General features: G+C 39.1%; 1 protein-coding gene across 1 annotated transcript in view; it reads left to right on the forward strand.

The window, feature by feature from the left end:
- The window catches only part of TM9SF2 (transmembrane 9 superfamily member 2), a 65,914-nt gene extending 59,971 nt beyond the window's left edge, over nucleotides 1-5,943 (forward strand). Inside the window, exons 16-17 of the mRNA XM_047081491.1 lie at nucleotides 1,820-1,991; nucleotides 5,253-5,943. Coding sequence (XP_046937447.1) covers nucleotides 1,820-1,991; nucleotides 5,253-5,320 — 240 coding nt within the window. The 3' untranslated portion in view covers nucleotides 5,321-5,943. The remainder of the gene's footprint in view (nucleotides 1-1,819; nucleotides 1,992-5,252) is intronic.
- The last annotated feature ends 14,116 nt before the right edge of the window (nucleotides 5,944-20,059 follow it).

Below are 20,059 nucleotides of genomic sequence, written 5' to 3' on the forward strand. Positions count from 1 at the left end.
TGTTCTGTAGGTTGTCTTTTTACTTTCTTGATAATGGCCTTTACACAAAAGTTTGTAATTTTGATAGAATCTGATTTATCTATTTTTTTCTTTTGTTGCCATATCTAAGAATTCATTGCTAAATTCAAGGTAATGAAAATTTATCTGTATGTTTTCTTCTGAGTGTATAGTTTTAGCTTACATATTTAGGTCATTGATCCATTGTGAGTTTATTTTTTGGTTATGGTAATTAGTTAGGAATCCACCTTCATTCTTGTACATGTGAATATCCAGTTTTTCCATTTGTTAAAGAGACTAAATCTTTCCTCATTGAATGGTCTTGCAACCTTGTGGAAAATCCATTGGCCATAGATGTGTGGATTTATTTCTGGATTCTCAGTCAATTCTATTCCAGTGGTATATACAGTGTCTTTATGCCAGTACCACACTGTTTTGATTACCATAGCTTTGTAATAAATTCTGGAATTGGGAAGGGTCAGTTCTCTAACTTTGTTCTTTTGTGAAGACTGTTTTGGCTATTCAGGACCCTTTGCAATTGCCTATGAACTTGGGATCAGCTTTTCCTTTTTTGTAATAAAGGGTTGTTGGAATTTTGATAGGAATTGCATTGAATCTGGAGATCACTTAGAAGAGTATTGCCATCATCTTATCAGTGTCAAGTCTTCCAATCCATGGACACAGAATGTCTTTCCATTTATTTGTCTTTATTTTTTTTTTTTTTATTTTTTTTTTTTTGGCATGTTTTGTATTGTAGTTTTCAGTGTATAAGTCTTTCATGTTCTTGGTGAAATTTGTTCCTAGGTATCTTATTCTTTTTGGATGCTGTTGTAAATGGACTTTTTTTTAAATTTCCTTTTCAGATTGTTCATCATTAGTGTATAAAAACACAGCTGATTTTCATTTCTTTCCTGTACCCCTGCAATTTTGCTAAATTTGTTCATTTGCTATAGTAGTTTTTGTGTGTGGACTCCATAAGATTTTCTAATTTATGCTGGCATACTTTTTAAATATATTTAATTTTTCACATATTCTACGGGGTAGGAAAGATGAAGTATTTTCTTTTAAGAGATCTCCTGCTAAGCTATAAACTACTTCATGTAAAAGTAAGAAGAGCTCTTTTTAAAATTTTTTTTTTTTTTCAACGTTTATTTATTTTTGGGACAGAGAGAGACAGAGCATGAATGGGGGAGGGGCAGAGAGAGAGGGAGACACAGAATCGGAAACAGGCTCCAGGCTCCGAGCCATCAGCCCAGAGCCTGACGCGGGGCTCGAACTCACGGAGCGCGAGATCGTGACCTGGCTGAAGTCGGACGCTCAACCGACTGCGCCACCCAGGCGCCCCAGAAGAGCTCTTTTTAAAACTTACCTTGTTTAAATTATGTTACTCACAACTGAAAATAGATTTCAACCAGGCTTTAATAGGATAATCTTCTTCCTAACATAGAGTTGACCAGAGTATAAGATAAATAATATTAATTTTGAACTATGTAAGTAAGATCTTGTGCATTGCTTTTCTTTGGGAAGAGTACATTTTAAAGTACAGTCTAATGCTTCATTATTCATAAACCATTTAAGATTTTTCCATGTGTTTTTAGCCCAGCTTGAAGTAGTTCCACCAAAAGTAGGGAATGCTTCTTAGCATCTTCAGTGAGCAGGGAAATGGGCAAAGTTCAGTAGGAGAAAAAGACGGGAAATGATAGCAAAGCTAGGTTTTGGGGCTGTGTCACGTAGCTGCATTTGCTTTGTAACTTTGTTCTGCTACATGTAATTAGTAATTGGAAAGTAATTCTTGTTCTTTAACTTTTTCTTTTCTACCTAGGATTACCATTGGCAGTGGCGTTCATTCCTTACCAGTGGCTTTACTGCAGTTTATTTCTTAATATATGCAGTACACTACTTCTTTTCAAAACTGCAAATCACAGGAACGGCAAGTACAATTCTGTACTTTGGCTATACCATGATAATGGTTTTGATCTTCTTTCTTTTTACAGGTAAGAATTAAAATGATTAGTTTTAGTTAATAAGTTTTTAGGCAAATTATTTATAAATATTTTCCTTGGGCTTCTACTACTTAGCACTCCTACATTTAGTCCTAAGTGCAGCTGAGCATTGTTTGGTCGGCCCTGCTGTGAGGTGGATGTCAATAAACCAAAGAGGAAACAGAACCTAAAGGAAGAAGGCTAAACAATGTCCATTGTTGTGCTATGAGTCCAGGGGTACCTGGGCCCATACCTGTCAAAAGTTTTCCCCTATTAACCTGTTAATGGTACAGTGCTTCTTAAGCTCATTTCAGAGATAGGGTGAAAGCTTTAGCTGTCTAAGTCTAGGGATAAGTAGAAATCAAAGGGGTGAAGTCAAGATGAAATTGAGAATAAATGTTACCAAGAAAAGACAATCATAGAATACCCCTTACTCTAGAAATTTAAACTACAAGTTTATATCTCCACTTTAAAATATATAAGTACCTAGGGGCGCCTGGGTGGCTCAGTCGGTTAAACGTCCGACTTCAGCTCAGGTCACGATCTCACGGTCCGTGAGTTTGAGCCCCGCGTCGGGCTCTGGGCTGATGGCTCGCAGCCTGGAGCCTGCTTCCGATTCTGTGTCTCCCTCTCTCTGCCCCTCCCCCGTTCATGCTCTGTCTCTCTCTGTCTCAAAAATAAATAAAATGTTAAAAAAAAATAAAAAAAAAATACATATATAAGTACCTAATGGGAAATTGTACTGTATTGGTATTTATTTTATATATGTATGCCTTATCTCTTCACCTGGATAAAAGTTTTCTGAGTCTTAGAGCGCTTAGAGTAGCTGCTTGGTAAACATTTGTGGAATAACCAAACTAAAAAAAGAAAATTGTGGGACCTTTCTTTTTCACAAAAAATGTGCGTCTATAATTTTATCTTAGATTGTGTTGCATGCTGTGTGAGGAAATATAGGATCTGAAAAGGAAAAAGGAATTAAAAATAAATTAGAACTGTTCTGCTTTTTAGTCATCTGTTAACAGTTGAGAGAATTAGATGGGGTTTTGAAGTTCCCCTGTTGCTGTATCAGCTGTAAGGAGGTTCAGGCTCTTACACTGATTCTGTATTCCAGGTCATTGGTCAGATACAGGGGGGGTTGGTGTATGTGGTGGGTGCTTGTCTTAGTGCTACGTAACACATAGCTAGGTCCACAGCCATAAATCTTAATCAGTGATCCGCAAAACAAAGTGTAGCCTCTGAAACGAGCAATTACTGTTGTGCATATGGATCTGTATGTCTGTAAAAGCATATATAGAAGAATTTACTCCTTGCCTACACACAAAAAGTAGTGATCTTAGTGAATGTCTCTTATTTTTCCAGGCATGTGATATGAGAATTTACCTATTGTGTAGTTTATCACCTCTCTTTATTGTTCTTGATTTTTAGTGACATTTTATTTATTCAGAGTGAAACAAACTTTGTAATCTAAATTTTGGAGCCACCTCAAATTGAATCAACCAGTTAAACCAGTAACTTTGGGTGTATTTCAGTTTATGGGAAAGATTCTCTGCTGGGGAATGGTGAACCCTTTCAGTGTCTTGCGTTTTTCTAAAGTGGGGTACATCTGTATTTACTTCAGTACTCCAAACTGACACCATTTTATTTAAGTAAATCTGTTTTACAAAACAAAATATTCTGTTACATAAGGAAAGATGCCACTTTTAGTATGTATATTATATTTATCCCTATTAAGGACAAAATAAAATACTAAAAGTATTTTGTTAAGAACAAAATAAACTTAACTTACCTAGGGTTGCCAGTATGATGACAAATGTATTTTCTCACCTTAGAATATTTTCTCTTTATTATCTTAAAGCTCTTGGTAAGCATAAGGTTGTTTAAATACTTTTATGTTTTACCATTACTTTTCTAAAATTAACCCCAACCTCTTTACAAACCTTAATAATTGTCTTTTGAATATCCAAAATGTAGATTTTTATGTCCTCTAAAACATACACAATGGTACATAGTGGGTACATGTATGATGTATGAGAACAACAATGCTGCTACTTCCCATAATAAGGTCCCCTGTATAGTCTCTTGACTTAGAAAATCTCCATTAATACTTTTCACCATTGTGTTAAGTGTAATAAAAAGAAAAAAGGTTGGAACTTTAAATTTATATATATATATATATATATATATATATATATATATATATATATACACACACACACACATACATACACCTGCCACAAGGATATGTGGATCTCCTTCTGTATTCTTCTGCATGTCCACTTATTGACTATTCTCAGGTGGTAATTCTGGAGAAATTCCAGGTTTTAAAAATATGTCAGGCAGTTCACAAGTTAGCAAATATTCTTTTACAAGACAAGAGTCTCTGAATTTATCTAAGCATGGTAAAGTTTAAAATAACACTATATTTGAAGTCAGAAAAGGTGAGTTTACATTCTGATCCTGCTTACCAGCCATGTGGCTATTAGACAGTTACTTAACTAAGTCTCATTTTTGTCACCTGTCTGGTTTTCAATTTTTTTGGAATCTAGACTGATGAAGATACTCGAAAACCAAAGCACGTATTTTTTCATGAATCATCTCATTTACTCTACCTAGGGCAGATAAAATTATCTCTGTTTTGTAAGAAATGGGCTTGGAGATTTCCGTTGACTAGTGCAAAGATAATACACACAGTCACAACAGCTGCTCTGTCCTCTGACACCACACCGCCTCTCGTATTCAGTGGGGTGCATCTTTGTTATTATCCTAATTGTATCACCTTTTAAACACTTTAAATTTAAAAAATTTTAATTTTATTATGGTTCTTTGAAAACTGATAATTCTCTGTAACAATACTTAGAAAATAATCCCTACTTATTATATGAATCTGATACTCTGTTTAAGGTATTCATATCAGACCTTGAATTAATTCTCATAGCAGTTTTCCATTTTGTGATAAGGAAGTATTAAATAGGAAAGGAAAATTGGCATCCTATTCATATTTTAATTTCAGTTTTTTTGCATGTAATAAGAAAAAATGTATTATAGAAAGTTTAGTAATTTTAAAAGTATAAAAAGTTCTATCAATTTCCGTAAGAAATTTGAGGTAGTGGTGTAAGTTTCAAAGAATTTATGGACCTATGGTATATTCCTGGTAAGTAATAGTTTATAGTTTTGTGGCTTTTTTTAAGGAACCAATAATTTTAAGTCTGTGTTTTTGTGTAAATTATGAGATTTCCTTGGGAAAAGAGTTTATTTTGTTTTTTTCTTTTATAGGAACAATTGGCTTCTTTGCATGCTTTTGGTTTGTTACCAAAATATACAGTGTGGTGAAGGTTGACTGAAGAAGCCAGTGTGTCCAGTTAAAACAGAAATAAATTAAATTCTTCATCAACAAAGACCTGTTTTTGTGACTACCTTGAGTTTTATCAGATTTATTGGCCTAGTAATCCTTCAGAAACAACATAATTCTAAATACACCTCTTCCCGTACACCTGTCCCCACAAAATGTGTTTTCAACACTAAAACATTTGTATTGTGATTTGATTAAGTATATATTCAGTTGTTCTCAGTGAAGAGCAAATTTAAATATTATGTGCATTTGTAAATACAATAGCTATAAAATTTTCAATACTTCTAATGACAGAATAGAGGAGGCCATATTAAACAGTACTGATGAAATGCAGGACAGTTCGTTGTAAATAGGATTTTCTAGGCACGGTAGGTGGAAAGAATTATTTTTCTTTGAAGGAAATGACTTTTTATCATGGTAATTTTGAAGGATGATTCATATGATGTGTTTATTGGGGGGATGTGGCTTTTAAAAAATCTCGTCTTGGTTGTAACTGTTCATATCTTCTTTTCTGTGTTGACTTCATTATTTCCATGGTATTGGCCTTTTAAACTATGTGCCTCTGAGTCTTTCAATTTATAAATTTGTTATCTTAATAAATACTGTAAAAATGTCTGCATTGCATCATTACCTATTGTATATTCAAGGAGAGTCTATAAATAGAAATCTGTTTACCAATGGTATTTTAAAATGGTTTTCACTGTTTTATCAGATTTTACTGATTTTTGTTTATATAACATTTTCTTGGTTGATCTAAATGAAACTCCAGCCTCCTAGGTCTTGTGACAAACCTGGAATTTTCACTATTAGGCAGTAATAGAAATTTTAGTTGTGCATATCTAGCCAGATAAATGATGTAAGTCTAGTAGTTAATATGGGCCCACTACATTGTCATTAAGGATTTTATGTTTTTGACCTGTTTTTCAAAATACAGTATTTTTTTTAAGTCCGTATTTATTTATACATTAACAATGACTAGCAGATCTTCCCCTTTGTGATTACATTGTCTTAATTTGGATTTCACAGTTTTATTTCTTAGAGTTAAGAAATAACTATTTCTCTTTCACATTCATCTGACTAATTAAAAAACATTTATGTGGAAATAGAAGTTTGGGATGATTTCAGAAACTTTAGTCTGCATATACCTATAAGAATATTCATCTTGTATGTTAGGGGCTCAGTGCTTGCTGCTTATGAGAACAAATCAGGTACTGTTTACACTAAATTGACACTAAAATTATTAACTATTGTTCATATGATATGGGCTCTTACTCAATAGTTTTAGGTTGATATCCCGTTTTAAAACAACTAACCTGTCGGTGTTGAAGCATGAAGGAGCTCTGGTTATTTTTACCTTCTCACATAGAGATTTAAGAGAAGTTCCTTTCAAATTTATTTTCTACATCTCTTGCAGTATATTTAGTTTTTTATGTATAATACTGTTAAAGTACAGTTGAGATAGACTGATTGACTAAACAAAGAAAAGGTTTATAAAAAACTCTGGATTCAGAACTAGGCTAGTTTTGTTGATCAGAATTAAGCGTCTTCAATCTTACTTTTCCTTCAGTGAACCGATTAGCTTAGTAACTAAAACTTACAAAGCCAACTTACTGCTTTGATAGAATGTTTTCCTATAAAATTTTTGTCTATACTTTGCAGTAAGCACATTTCACATTTAAATAATGAGGCCGTTAGAAAAACAAAAACATCAAAGGAAAAGATTTAGCAGGGAGTAATGATGAAAAAGCCAGTAAAGAGGAAGGCCGGTGGTGAGAAGGGCCCGTGAGGACACAGCCTTTTCTCTGTGGCTTTATCAGGACTTCCTGAGGAGGAGTCACTGCCGTGGTTCTAGCTGTATGTAGAAAAATATGTAGAAATCTGTATGTAGAAAGTAATGCTGCCACGGTGCTGCGAACACAGAGGGCAGTCACATGATTTCTGAGTCCTTTTGCCTTTTCTTGTCACTTCAGAATTTGCCCAGTTATGCCTTTTTCTCAGTGTCCCAACTTTTGGCTAATGGGAGAAGCTTAAGCAATGCCAGTAGTGAAAGTAGTCTTAATTAGCAATGCTGTTTAACATTTGCAGTTTGGGTTCTATGGCACTTGACCAGTGCTGGAAGTGAAAGGAGTGCCTCAAAAGGGTGCCTGCCACTTAGGTAATGGAGTAGTTGGGGGAAGTAGCTGAGGATAGACCTTTCCGTATGCATCACACCATACGAGATATGAAGCTTGTGCACGGTGCAGCCCAGAAGTTGCTATATGGTCATACGTGGGCATCTGGTGCCTCTGTTCTAGTTGATGTTTGACTTGAAAATTAACCAATACCTTAAATCTGTGCTATCAGTCCCTCATACTTTCATATATACTAGCTGAGATTATGCAGTGACGTGAGTCACAAAACACTTTTAAAATTACAAAGCGTTACAGGCCTTAAAGATTTTTAAATGATTAACTTTAGAAGGCTTAATAAAGGCCTGCTTTTGGTTTTTAATGAACAGGTTAAATGACCTCTGTTAACAGAATTCATTCCTTACCTTTTGCCTATGGATAGCAGGACGGTCTGGTATTTCATTAATATGTAAATTTATGTCATTAAGAAAATATTTTTCCATATTTGTATTTTTCTCCTACAGCCTGAATAGTGGCCGTAACATCTCCGCAATGAAATCTGTATGTAGAAAATAATGCTTTGCTTTCTCAGAAATTTTTACTTTGACAGAGTCAAACCTGTTTGCTTCTACTGATTTGTTCTCTCCTTAACTGTAATTTGAAGTCTAAACACTAAAAATCATTGTTTCTGCACATTTCTCTAGCTTTTGAAATTCTGGATTTCTTTGTCCTGTTCATTTGAACTATCTTCATTCTCACATTTGATTATCTTTTGTTCTCTTTTATTCTTTGGCCCACTGGTAACAGTTGACATTTTCATTAATAATTATTTTATAAAGAAGAAAACATTGGTTCTTTAAAAAATCCTATTAATTATTTCCTTTGGGTATTTTTAGCAAAAAGCAGTTCTAGGCCACATGAATGGTCTTGACCTTGATGTATATAGGTTCTAGGTCATTAATTTCTCTGGAAAGAGTTAAAAATATGGTAGATTTAACTCAAAAAATGATAGATTGAAAAATTACTGTTTTTTTAATGTTTTATTTTTGAGAGAGAGCACTAGCGGGGGAGCAGCAGAGTGGGGGGGCAGAGCATCTGAAGTGGGCTTTGTGCTAACAGCAGCAAGCCTGACAGAGGACTCAAACCCACGAACCATGAGATCATCACCTAAGCTGAAGTTGGACAGTTAACCAACTGAGCCACTCAGGTGCCCTAGACTAGTGTTTCCTTTAAAAGCTAGTTTTTACTGATACTTTATAATCAATGATGTCTACATAGAACTCAAATCTGATTTTCTTCCTAAATATAAGCTAAATGTTTTTGTTAGCATTATTATCAAAGAAAATAATAGGCCAGTAAGTCAGAATGCACCAGGCTCTCTTCTCTGGCTGATGCTACACCAGACAAGTTGTGTTGCAGTATTGACTGGGACACTCTCAGGTACAACAGCAAACTAAGGTGGTAGGGTGAGGGTTAGCCACAGGAAGAGTTGCTGCCCGTGTCCTGCTCTAGCAGTGCGAGGGTGGCAGGAGCTGTGGACTCAGAAGAGCCCATCCCATGATACTGCTGCTGAGCCAGTGTCCTCAGTGGCCGCCACCACTAGGACTCAGAGGACACCTTCCAGACTTGTTACTCCTCTGCTCTTGATGATGTGACTTTGAAGACCTTTGCCAACCCCTTGAGGAGAGGGGTCATGATGAGAAGCCGATGGAGCTGCAGAAGGTGGTAGAATCTTTAGGACATCAGGAAACCAGATGGTAAGGAATGGGAGCACCTGAGTGCAGTGCATTCACTTTACATGCAGGGAAACTGTGCACCTGTCATTACTGAAATTGCACAAACTAGCTGCCATCAAAAATGCTCCCCCCCCATTCATAGGTCTTCCTTGAGACCCATTACGTAACTCCTATCAGAGAATTGGGCAATCAACCTATGCAGGATGGGGACCCAGGAATCTGGTGTCTGACAGAACACACCCTGGGAGGCAGTGACCAGTAGGGGCAAGATTCATGGTGGCTTCCCTAAAGCCACAAGGGTGGTTTGGACCTTGACCTATGCAGTGATGCGTCTTTGGGTTACCTTTAACCATTCTAGAGGCTGTACGCTCACCTTTGTAAACCTCCTGCTGTGTGTGTGTGTGTGTGTGTGTGTGTGTGTGTGTGTGTGAGAGAGAGAGAGAGAGAGAGAGATTCAAGCGAGGTGATGTGGAAGGGACACAGGCTTTAAGAATCCTCTACCACTGTTGATCAGATCTCTCCCAGTATAAAGTCTTTGACCCAAGTAATCCTTCCCATCCTCTGAACTCTTTAACAGTGATGTTTGACAGCTCTCCTAATATTGTCTTAAATATTACTCAAATTATTGTTTTAACTTTGCAGGCTTATCTTCCCAAATAGATCACAGACTTCTCAAGGCAGGAACCACTACTTACATCCTCTTTGGTTCATGCCTAGGGCATAACAGTACTTGGCACATAGTAGGTGTGTATTTACTGATTGAAACTAGGAATTTAGGTAAGTGATGTTGATTTTAAATATTTAAATTGCTATAATGATGTAAAGACACCATTTCAATATTTTGTTTATTAGCTGTCAGGTTCTAGAATGTGCTATTTTGATTCCACAAAATTAAGCATTTTAATATGTATCCAGCAACATTGTCTTGTACACTTGTTCTGTGATCACTGACAGTTGTTAAAACAAATCAGCACTGGCAGAACTTGGCCAGCTCCTCTCTACACTTAGTTTGAACTGTTACCCATGGAAGGAGCTCAAACATAAAGCTACAAAGAGGCTAATTGAAATCAGAATGCTGGGTCATTTCTTGTTCAAACAAAACAGATGGCCCTCCTTGCCACACTTCTGTCAAACTTGGGGGTGGGGGGAATGATTAAATGCATTTTTAACTCCCACACATGCTTACTAGGCTCCTTCAAGGAGCTACACACAGCTATTGAGATCCGGGGGGGGGGGGGGGGGGGGACAGAGGGCTTTTATTTACTAGCAGAACTGTTTCCCTTTATTTTGAAGCTTTAAGAAAAAGCACTTTAACAGGATATCTAGTATTCTCAGTTTTGACTTAGATTCTGAATATTTATTTTAATTTTCACTATTTCTATTAGATTTTTCCTTGGGAATAGGTAATCCATGTACATGGTACACAATTGAAACTGTACTAAGGAATATAGACAAAGTCTGCCTTCATCCGCCAATCGCCGAGTTCTCACCCCAGAGATGATCACTGTTAACAGTCTCCTATGTATCTTCCCAGAAATCGAAACTTCATTTTTAAAAAAAATTTTTTTTCAACGTTTATTTGTTTTTGGGACAGAGAGAGACAGAGCATGAACGGGGGAGGGGCAGAGAGAGAGGGAGACACAGAATCGGAAACAGGCTCCAGGCTCTGAGCCATCAGCCCAGAGCCCGACGCGGGGCTCGAACTCACGGACCGCGAGATCGTGACCTGGCTGAAGTCGGACGCTTAACCGACTGCGCCATCCAGGCACCCCCGAAACTTCATTTTTAATTAATCTACTCAAAACCTCTTATCTGGATCCTCACTTAGCTGACAATATTAAAAAGATTTGGTTTCAAAATTGGTGTGAGGATTTTAAGAAAGTTAGTGTGGAGATAGTGTTTTATTGTGCAGAGTATATCTGGGATGTAGTACAAAGCATCTCTGTTGTTAAATGACACCCCCAGTGATATTTAATAAATATGTGAAGTGATATAAGCTACCTCTTAAGACCTGTTTGGTGAAACAAATTTGAAGAGAAAAGCTTCTATTGCTCCGTAACTCTCCTACCCGCAGTCAGTACATGCTGACAAAAACCAATAAAAGCATTGCCAGATCCCAACTAATGGATGCATCATCTGATTCTGTGCACTGCTACACAGAAATGTTGCCCCTTATTACCAATCTTTTAAAAGCAACTTAAAAACAACCCGTTGCCCAGCGAAACTGTGCACTTGACTGTTTGTCGTGTTTGCACCTCCCTATTTGCCTCAAGAGCCTGTTCTCACTCTGCTTTCTCTCCACCTCCCCCCTCCTGCCCCTCTTATTAAAGTGCAGTTTCAGGAGAAGTCACAAAGTGATTTCTTTCTACCTCAGGTGTGATTTTCGGTTCTTTAGATCTGTGTCAGAATGGTTGCATCTTTCACCATGTGAATGACAGCAGGATGGGCTTTGTTTCCTGGAGAAGAAAATCCAAAGATCAGTGGGAACAGGCGTGGGGCACAGTTCCTTCTCCGCACCCTGACCTTGCTCCACTGCGGTGGCTGCTTCCCTTGCTCCCCAGTGCTTCGTGCCATGGCTGTGGCTCGCTCCACGCCTCCAGAACAACCACGTGGGGCAGGTTTGAAGGGAACACCCCCTTTCATCTCCCTCACCTGTTCTGGGGCTTTGGCTAGAAGCCCAGGTCCATGGGTATCTCCGAGCATGCTCCGAACTCTGGCTCTAGGCTCTAACCGTTCCCCAGCATGTCCTACCACACACCCTGCTGCCCAGGCTGGTCCAGGAGAGAGACACAGCCCCCACCACACCTACCCCAAGGTAGTGTTGGTAAAAGGCTCCTTAAGTGCCTATGAGTTGCCCTCTTCCACTGGAAGATGTAGCCTATTTTCAAAGTTGTGAAAAATGTGTAAAATCTACTTTTCTCCTTTCTGACTTACACTTACATTCAAATATTGAGTCTCTAGGTTGCTATAGTTATGTATGAGTAAATACATGTGAAATCCTGTCGGCAAGTGGCAAAAGGCTAAAAAGGAGTTAGGTAAAGATGTCGTTTTACATTAAGCCACAACTACCTCTGATTCTCCCAGTGTTCTTGTTTACACAAGCAATGGTTTGGCCTTTATGATATTATACTAATTTTGCCAGACTTTCTATAGTATTTGAGTGTTCTGTATACACATTATAAAGAGTAACATATTACTTTTTTTTAAATAAAAAAATTTTAATTCCAGCATAGTTAACGTTCTGTGTTATATTAGTTTCAGGTGTATAATATAGTGATTCAACAATCTATACATACTCAGTGCTCATCACAGTCAGTGTACTCTTAATCCCCTTCCCCTGTTTCACCCATCCACACACACACTCCCCTTTGGTAGTCATCAGTGTGTTCTTTATTGTTAAGAGGGTTTTAGGGGGGCGCCTGGCTGGCACAGTCAGTAGAGCATGTGACGCTTGATCTCAGGGTTGTGAGTTTGAACCCCATGGTAGGTGTAGAGATTATTTAAAAAAAAAAAAAGTCTGTTTTGTGGTTTGTCTCTATTCTTCTTTGGTTAGTTGTTTTGTTCCTTAAATTCCACATATGAGTGAAATCATATGGTATTTGTCTTTCTGTGACTGACTGATTTCACTTAGCATTATACCCTCTAGGTCCATCCATGTTGCAAATGGCAACAGTTCATTCTTTTTTGGCTGAGTAACATTTATATTATATATTATTATATTTTATTTTATTTTATATATGCCACATCTTTATCCATTCATAAATAGATAGACCCTTGGGTTGCTTCCATATTCTGGCTATTATAAATAATGCTGCAATAAACCTAGGCATATAAATACCATTTCGAATTAGTGCTTTCATATTCTTTGTGTAAATACCCAGTAGTGGAATTACTGGATCCTATGGTAGTTCTATTTTTTAGTTTTTTGAGGAAACTCCATACTGTTTTCCACAGTGGCTGCACCAGTTTGCATTCCCACCAGTGGTGCACGAGAGTTCCTTTTTCTCCACCTCCTCACCAACACTTATTTCTTATGGCTTTGATTGTAGCCGTTCTGACAGGTGTGAGGTGATACCTCCTTATAGTTTTCATTTGCATTTCCTTGATGATGAGTGATGTTGAGCATCTTTTCCAGTGTTTGTTGCCCTTCTGTATATCTTCTTAGGAGAAGGATCTATTCATGTCTTCTGTCCATTTTTAATTGGATTATTTGAGGTTTTTTGGTGTTGAGTTGCATAAATTCTTTGTATATTTTGGATATTAACCACTTATCAGATATGTCATTTGCAAATACCTGATCCCATTCAATAGATTGTGTTTTTGTTTTGTTGATTATTTCTTTTTGTTTTGTTTCTTTTGTTGAAAGCTTTCTTTCAGAAGCTTTTTATTTTGATGTAGTCCTGATGGTTTATTTTTGCTTTTGTTTCCCTTGCCTTAGGAGACATGTCTACAAAAACTTTGCTACATATGATGTCAAAGAAATTATTGCCTGTGCTCTCTTCTAGGATTTTTATGGTTTGGTCTCATGTTTAGGTCTTTAATCCATTTTGAATTTATTTTTGTGTATGGTGTAAGAAAGTGGTCCAGTTTCCTTCTTTTGCATGTAGCTGTCCAGTTTTCTCAGCACCGTTTGTTGAAGAGATTATCTTTTTCCCTTTGCATATTCTTGCCTCCTTTGCTGAAGATTAATTGATCATATAAACGTAGGTTTATTTCTGGGCTCTCTAGTGTGTTCCGGTGACGTATATGTCTGTTTTTGTGCCAGTATCATACTTTTGGATTCCTATAGCTCCATAGTATATCTTGAAATCTTGGATTGTGATGCCTCTGGTTTTGTTCTTCTTTTCAAGATTGCCTTGGCTCTTTGGGGTCTTTTGTGGTTCCATACAAATTTTAGTATTATTTATTCCAGTTTACTCTTTATGTTCTTAAAACCATAACATGACCACTATAGAAAGAAGAAGAATTGTTAGAGGATAGCAAGAAGGAACTGATGTGGTTCATTATGAGGGGTAGAGTCATTGCTTGGGTGTTGGGAGACAAACCCGAGTCCCCTCCAATCAAGGCAAGGAACAGTCGTAAAAACCAGTTGGAGGTTGACCAAGCAGTGTTCGTTGACTGGGACCTGCTAGTTGAAGAGCCCATATCTACTGGTTTTCTGGTGAACAGAAAACAGGAATCAAATATAGGAGAGGATATAACAGTTAGATGGTAACTGTCATTGAGACAGAATGGAGAGGTTAAGGGAGGACAATGAGTTGGTCTCCATTTATGGAGTCTGAGCTCCTGCTACCATGCCACTTACTCTCTGAATAAGGTAAGTGCCCTCTTGGCTGAACTGGAGTTCAAGATGTTGCCCTTAGTTCATGCCTCTTGTTTCCATGTCTGCACTGGGCAGGGCCAGAGCCAAAGCTCCAGTACTGTGAATACCCCATAAGCACTGAAGAAACAGTATCCAGTAGGTGGAATGCCAAGACATATCATGGAGGGAAGTTCCAGAACTCTCAGTCTGTAGGCAAACAGTAGTCCTCAGGGAGATGAACTGTTGTATGAACTCCCTCCTGTCTTTAAATGGAATTTGATGAATTCCTCAGTCAAAGGCAGGTTTTAGAAGCTGCTCAGGGCCTGGATGCAAGGGAGGCCTGAGTCAGGCCAAGCCACCTGGTGGAACGTGGCTGAAGCGACATCCCAGAGAGACCTCCCACGTCCAGAAGCTGCAGATCAGTGTCCTGCATGGCCCATGTGAAGGACATCCTGTTGGCATATGCCGCCCCCCCCCCCCCCGCCAGGAATCTGTCTTATAATTTCTTAGGTTTTCTGGTGGGTTCTGAGGTATGTGCTGGCTGGGCTTTGGTGACCAGTTACTTTCCTGAGGAACAATGGTCTAAGTGATTGTGTCCAATTCGCGTAGAAATAAAGGGCTTCTAGAGAATAATTAAAACTTCCTCCCTTCTCCCTTTCCTGTCCTCCCTTCCCACTCCATACCCAGCAGAAGCTCCCAGAACTCCTCAACTGTTGAAGAATCAAAGTACATTTCTCTAATGGGGACCAGTAAGGACCAGGACATGGCTCTTTTTTTTCCCCCCTGACAGGAATCATTTCTCTTCTTTCTTTTTCTTCTATTTTTTTTTTTAATTAGTTTTGAGAGAGAGAGAGAGAGAGAGAGACAGAGACAGAGGATCTAAAATAGGCTCCATACTGACAGCAGAGTGCCCGATGCAGGGTTCAAACTCACAAACCATGAGATCATGACTGGAGTTGAAGTCGGATGCTTAACCGATGGAGCCACCCAGGCACCCCCCATTCTCATTCTTTTTTGAGAGAATTTTAAATTTACGTGCGGTTGTAAGAAATGACAGATCCTGTGTTCACTTTGCCCAGTTTTCCCCAAGAGTAATGTCTTACAAGACCACAGCACAATATCAAAATCAGGACATTGATATTGATACATCAGGATACAGAACATTTCCATCACCACAAGGATCCTTCAGGTTGCCCTGTTATGGCTACCCCCACCTACCTTATGCCCCTCCCACCATCTGCTCTCCATTTCAAGAATGTTATAGGGGTGCCTGGGTGGCTCAGTCAGCTGAGCATCCGACTGTTGGTTTCAGCTCAGGTCATGATCTCAGGGTTTGTGAATTTGAGGCCTTCCTCGGGCTCTGCACTAACAGTGTGGAGACTGCTTGGGATTCTGTCTCTACCCTTCCCCCATGCTCTCTCAATAAATAAATAAACTTTTAAAAAAAAGTTACATAAATGGAATCAAGCAGTGTGTGACCTTTGAGATGGCTTTCTTCACTCAGCCTGATTCTCTGGAGATTCATTCAGATTGTTGTGTGCATAACCAGAGTGTGTTTTTCCCTCATTGAAGGACATCTGGGTTGTTTTCAGTTTAGTGCTAGTGTGAGTAAAGCCTCAATGAACATTCTTACACAGGTTTTTATGTAAATGTAAGTCTTCATTTCTCTGGGATAAGTGCCCAGGAGTGAAATCACAGAGTCGCATCTCCCTTATGATAGGATATTGGACATATTTTCCTGTGCCTATTTGCCATCTGTATATCCTCTTTGGTAAAATGTCTGTTGTCCATTTCTAATTGGATTGTTCGGGGATTTTTTTGTTTTCTTTTTCAAGTTTATTTATTTATTTATTTATTTATTTAGTAATCTCTACACCCCACGTGGGGCTCGAACTCAGGACCCAAAGAGCAAGAGTCACATACTCTTCCAACTGAGCCAGCCAGGTGCCCCGGATTGTTTTTTACTGTTGAGTTCAACTCTCCATTTTTATAATATGGATGTATGGCAGACTGCAGTATGGAGGCTGGAGAAGTCCTGAAATTAACCTATTAATCCTGTTAGGTTTTGTGCATTCCCTAGATCTCTTAGCTGAGGATTAACAAATTGGGGAGGGGGGCCACGTGCATTTGAATCCTTGTTTTCTTCTCTGAAGTGGGTGGGGGTTGTCTGCAAGGACAGAGCCTTTCCTGTGTGTGTTTACAGTGGCTAAGAAACAGGGACAAACATCTTTCCTCCAACCTGGTCTCTGAAGGAAGAAAACCAGGGAAAGAGGAAATTTTAAGTTTCATAGTGATGGGTTCCTTGGTCTCCCTTCATGCCCACCAGACTCAATGAGTCTTAAATCAGTGCTTCTCAAATTTCCATGTGCATGTGAATCAACTAAAGATCTTAAGATGCAGATTCTGATTCACTGGGCCTGGGAAGCGTCCATAGATTCTGCTTGTCTCACCAGCTCCACATAATGTGATGCCCCTGCTTCTGGGCCCAGGTTTACGGAGGAAGGGCCTAAAGACCCCTGGAGCCATTGAGCCCCTCCCTCTCACAGAGAAGGGAACTGAAACCCAGGTGAGTTTAGCAGTTTAGCCAAAGTCACCCACAGTGCCTACGACCAGCCCCTCCCTGCTCCCATTGCTGGTAGCACCCCATAAACCCCACCACCTACTTAGGGGAAATGACATTCTTCTCAGGAAGCAGTCAGAAAATCCTGCTGTAGTATGCATTTACTGAGCTAATGCAATTCCCTCCTGGAGATTTCTGCAGTTTTAGTCTCCTCTTAAATGGTTTCTGTCCACTAGACAGATTCCAGGCTCTAACAATATAAATGAGCACCTATTTCATAAATTGAGTTTCATCAAACCAGCAGACTAAAAAACTTTCAAGGTCTCTGAGAGTGACATGCTGTTAACCTGGTTACCAGCCTTTAGGGGTTGAAGTGTGTCTTCCTAAAACTCCCATGTTGAAGTCCTATCCCCCAGTACCTCAGAATGTGACTATATTTGGACATAGGGCCTTTAAAGAGGTAATGAAGTTTGAATGAGGTCATATGGGTACGCCCTGATCCCATATGACTTGTACTTACAAGAAGAGATTAGGACACACACACACATGGTAGGGAGACGATGTGAACACACAGGAAGAAGATAGCCATCTAGGAGTCAAGGAGAGAGGTCTCAGGAGAAACCAAGCCTGCCGACATCTTGATCTTGGACTTCCAGCCTCCAGACCTGTGAGAAATACATTTATATTGAGTAAGCCCCCAGCCTGTCGTACTTTGTTATGGTAGCAGCAAACTAACACCCCGCTGTTAGGGTAGAGAGAGATGGGAGGTAACAAAAAGTCCTCGGCATGTTCTACAGAAAAGTGTCCTGGGAGGGTGGCTGTCTCTCAGCAGCAGGGCCAGGTTGCAGATCCTAGTTTCTGGGAAGAGGCAGGCCAGGCAAAGAATTCCCATTTTCCAAACTGAGAGAGATCTTTTTGTGCTCCTTCTAATCAAGCTCGTTCAAAAGGAAGCAGCGTTATTCACAACAGCCAAGAGGTGGAAACAACCCAAATGACCATCAACAGACAAATGGAGAAACAAATGTGAATGTATATACAATGGAATATCATTCAGCCTTAAAAAGGAATGAAATTCTGACATGTGCTACAACATGGATGGACCTTGAAAACATCATGCTAAGTGAAATAAGCCCATCACAGAAAAACAAACATTGTATGATTCCACTAATAGGAAGTACCCAGAGTACCTCATATTCATAGAGACAGAAAATAGAGTAGGGCTTAACAGGAGGTGGGAGATCCTGTCCAATGGGCACAGAGTTCATGTTTGGGACGATGAAAAAGTTTCAGGTACAGATGGTAGTAATAGTTACACAATATTCTGAATGTACTTAATGTCACTAAATTGCACACATAATTATGTTGTATATTCCACCAAAATTTTATAAATTTAGCATAAATCTAAAAATTAATATTTTTAAAGAATTATTTTTTTCAAAAAGATAAAAAATGCCCTTAAAGAATTTTACTCAGTTTCATCCTCTTAGTTGGGCAGAAGATCTTGCTGGGTAAGGAATGGTGGAAGGAATTTTGGACCTTGGAGTGGTGGAGTGAGATCCAGACTCTGGGGGGCTCTCTAGAGGAGATTTATATGGCCTCGAGTCAGCAAAGGGAGGAAAGTGAAAGTGTTAGGAGGTTAGAGAAGAGAGAATTGGACTTCACCTCTTTTGAATCCCCCTTTCCCTCCCCAAGACTGGCTTGATTTTCTCCACAGTTGTCTGTGTCTTGAAGCTTTGTGTCTTGAGGCACCCCTGCTGCTCTCACTTCACTCCGCTTTACCTGTTGAAGTATCATGTTGAAGGGTAAAATCAGGACTCTTTTACAAATATAAAGTGCTTGCATGTGAAAGCATTTATTTAACTCATTGATTAATGATAGACACACTAAGATGTTAAAACCAGATCAAATAAGATTTAGACTTACAGAGATTTATATTCTCTACTGGACAAATCTATTTTGCATTACTGTGAACAGGGCTCATTGGCATCACTAGAGACAGGAAACATTTGCAGGACTGTCAGTTTTCTACAAGTTTACTCATACCTCTACAGAGTTGTAAATTGGTCCAAAGACTATTAAAGGTGCACACACCCTTATCAGATCTGATAGTCCTGGCCAGGCTGGGGGACAATACCCCAGCATTTCACTGGAGGAATACTACTAGTCTTTTTTGTCCATTTCCAAATCTTTGACAATTTTCCCTGCATAGCTATTCTGCAGAATATGAGTGTGCGTGTCCACGGGGCTCTCCTTGAGTTCTCATCCAACTTCGTGGGTCAGGCATGTATGGGAAGGAACCTGTCACTAAATCCCTGACTGTACCTGAACATGGCCCCCTTGGGTCTGCTCCAACTTGTCTTTCCTGAGCTGAGCTGAAATCACCCTATTAGCTGTCCCCCTCCAACGTTGCTTGAGCCCCACTTCATCCATATCTACATCTTTGAGGGCCCAATATTATTTCATGTCAAGGGGGAACAGAGTGTCAGCCAACAGTCCAGCATTTTCTGCCTCAGCATTTGCCATTTTGTCTTATCCAGCTTGATCACCCTTAAACTGTGTGTCCGCTTCCTTGGTGCCAAGATGAGAAAACCAGTATCAGCTCCTGTAGTATAAACCTTCCTTACTCATCCTGTGGTATAGGCAGATAACAGCTTACAATGGTGAAGAAAATGAATTCAGCAAAGTTAATATTTTTACCAGTGTTTGAAACATTTATTAAATCGAGTGCCTATTATATGTTAGTCTTTATGGTAAGAGATAAGATAGATTTTTAAAAATCTAGGGGCGCCTGGGTGGTGCAGTCGGTTAAACGTCCGACTTCAGCCAGGTCACGATCTCGCGGTCCGTGAGTTCGAGCCCCGCGTCAGGCTCTGGGCTGATGGCTCAGAGCCTGGAGCCTGTTTCCGATTCTGTGTCTCCCTCTCTCTCTGCCCCTCCCCCGTTCGTGCTCTGTCTCTCTCTGTCCCAAAAATAAATAAACGTTGAAAAAAAAAATTTTTTTTTTTAAATCTAATGGGGATAACAA

The sequence above is a fragment of the Lynx rufus genome, unplaced genomic scaffold (assembly GCF_022079265.1).
Source record: "Lynx rufus isolate CCGP_SWC_20201006 ecotype Redwood Valley unplaced genomic scaffold, mLynRuf1.p SCAF_1, whole genome shotgun sequence".
NCBI lineage: Eukaryota > Metazoa > Chordata > Mammalia > Carnivora > Felidae > Lynx > Lynx rufus.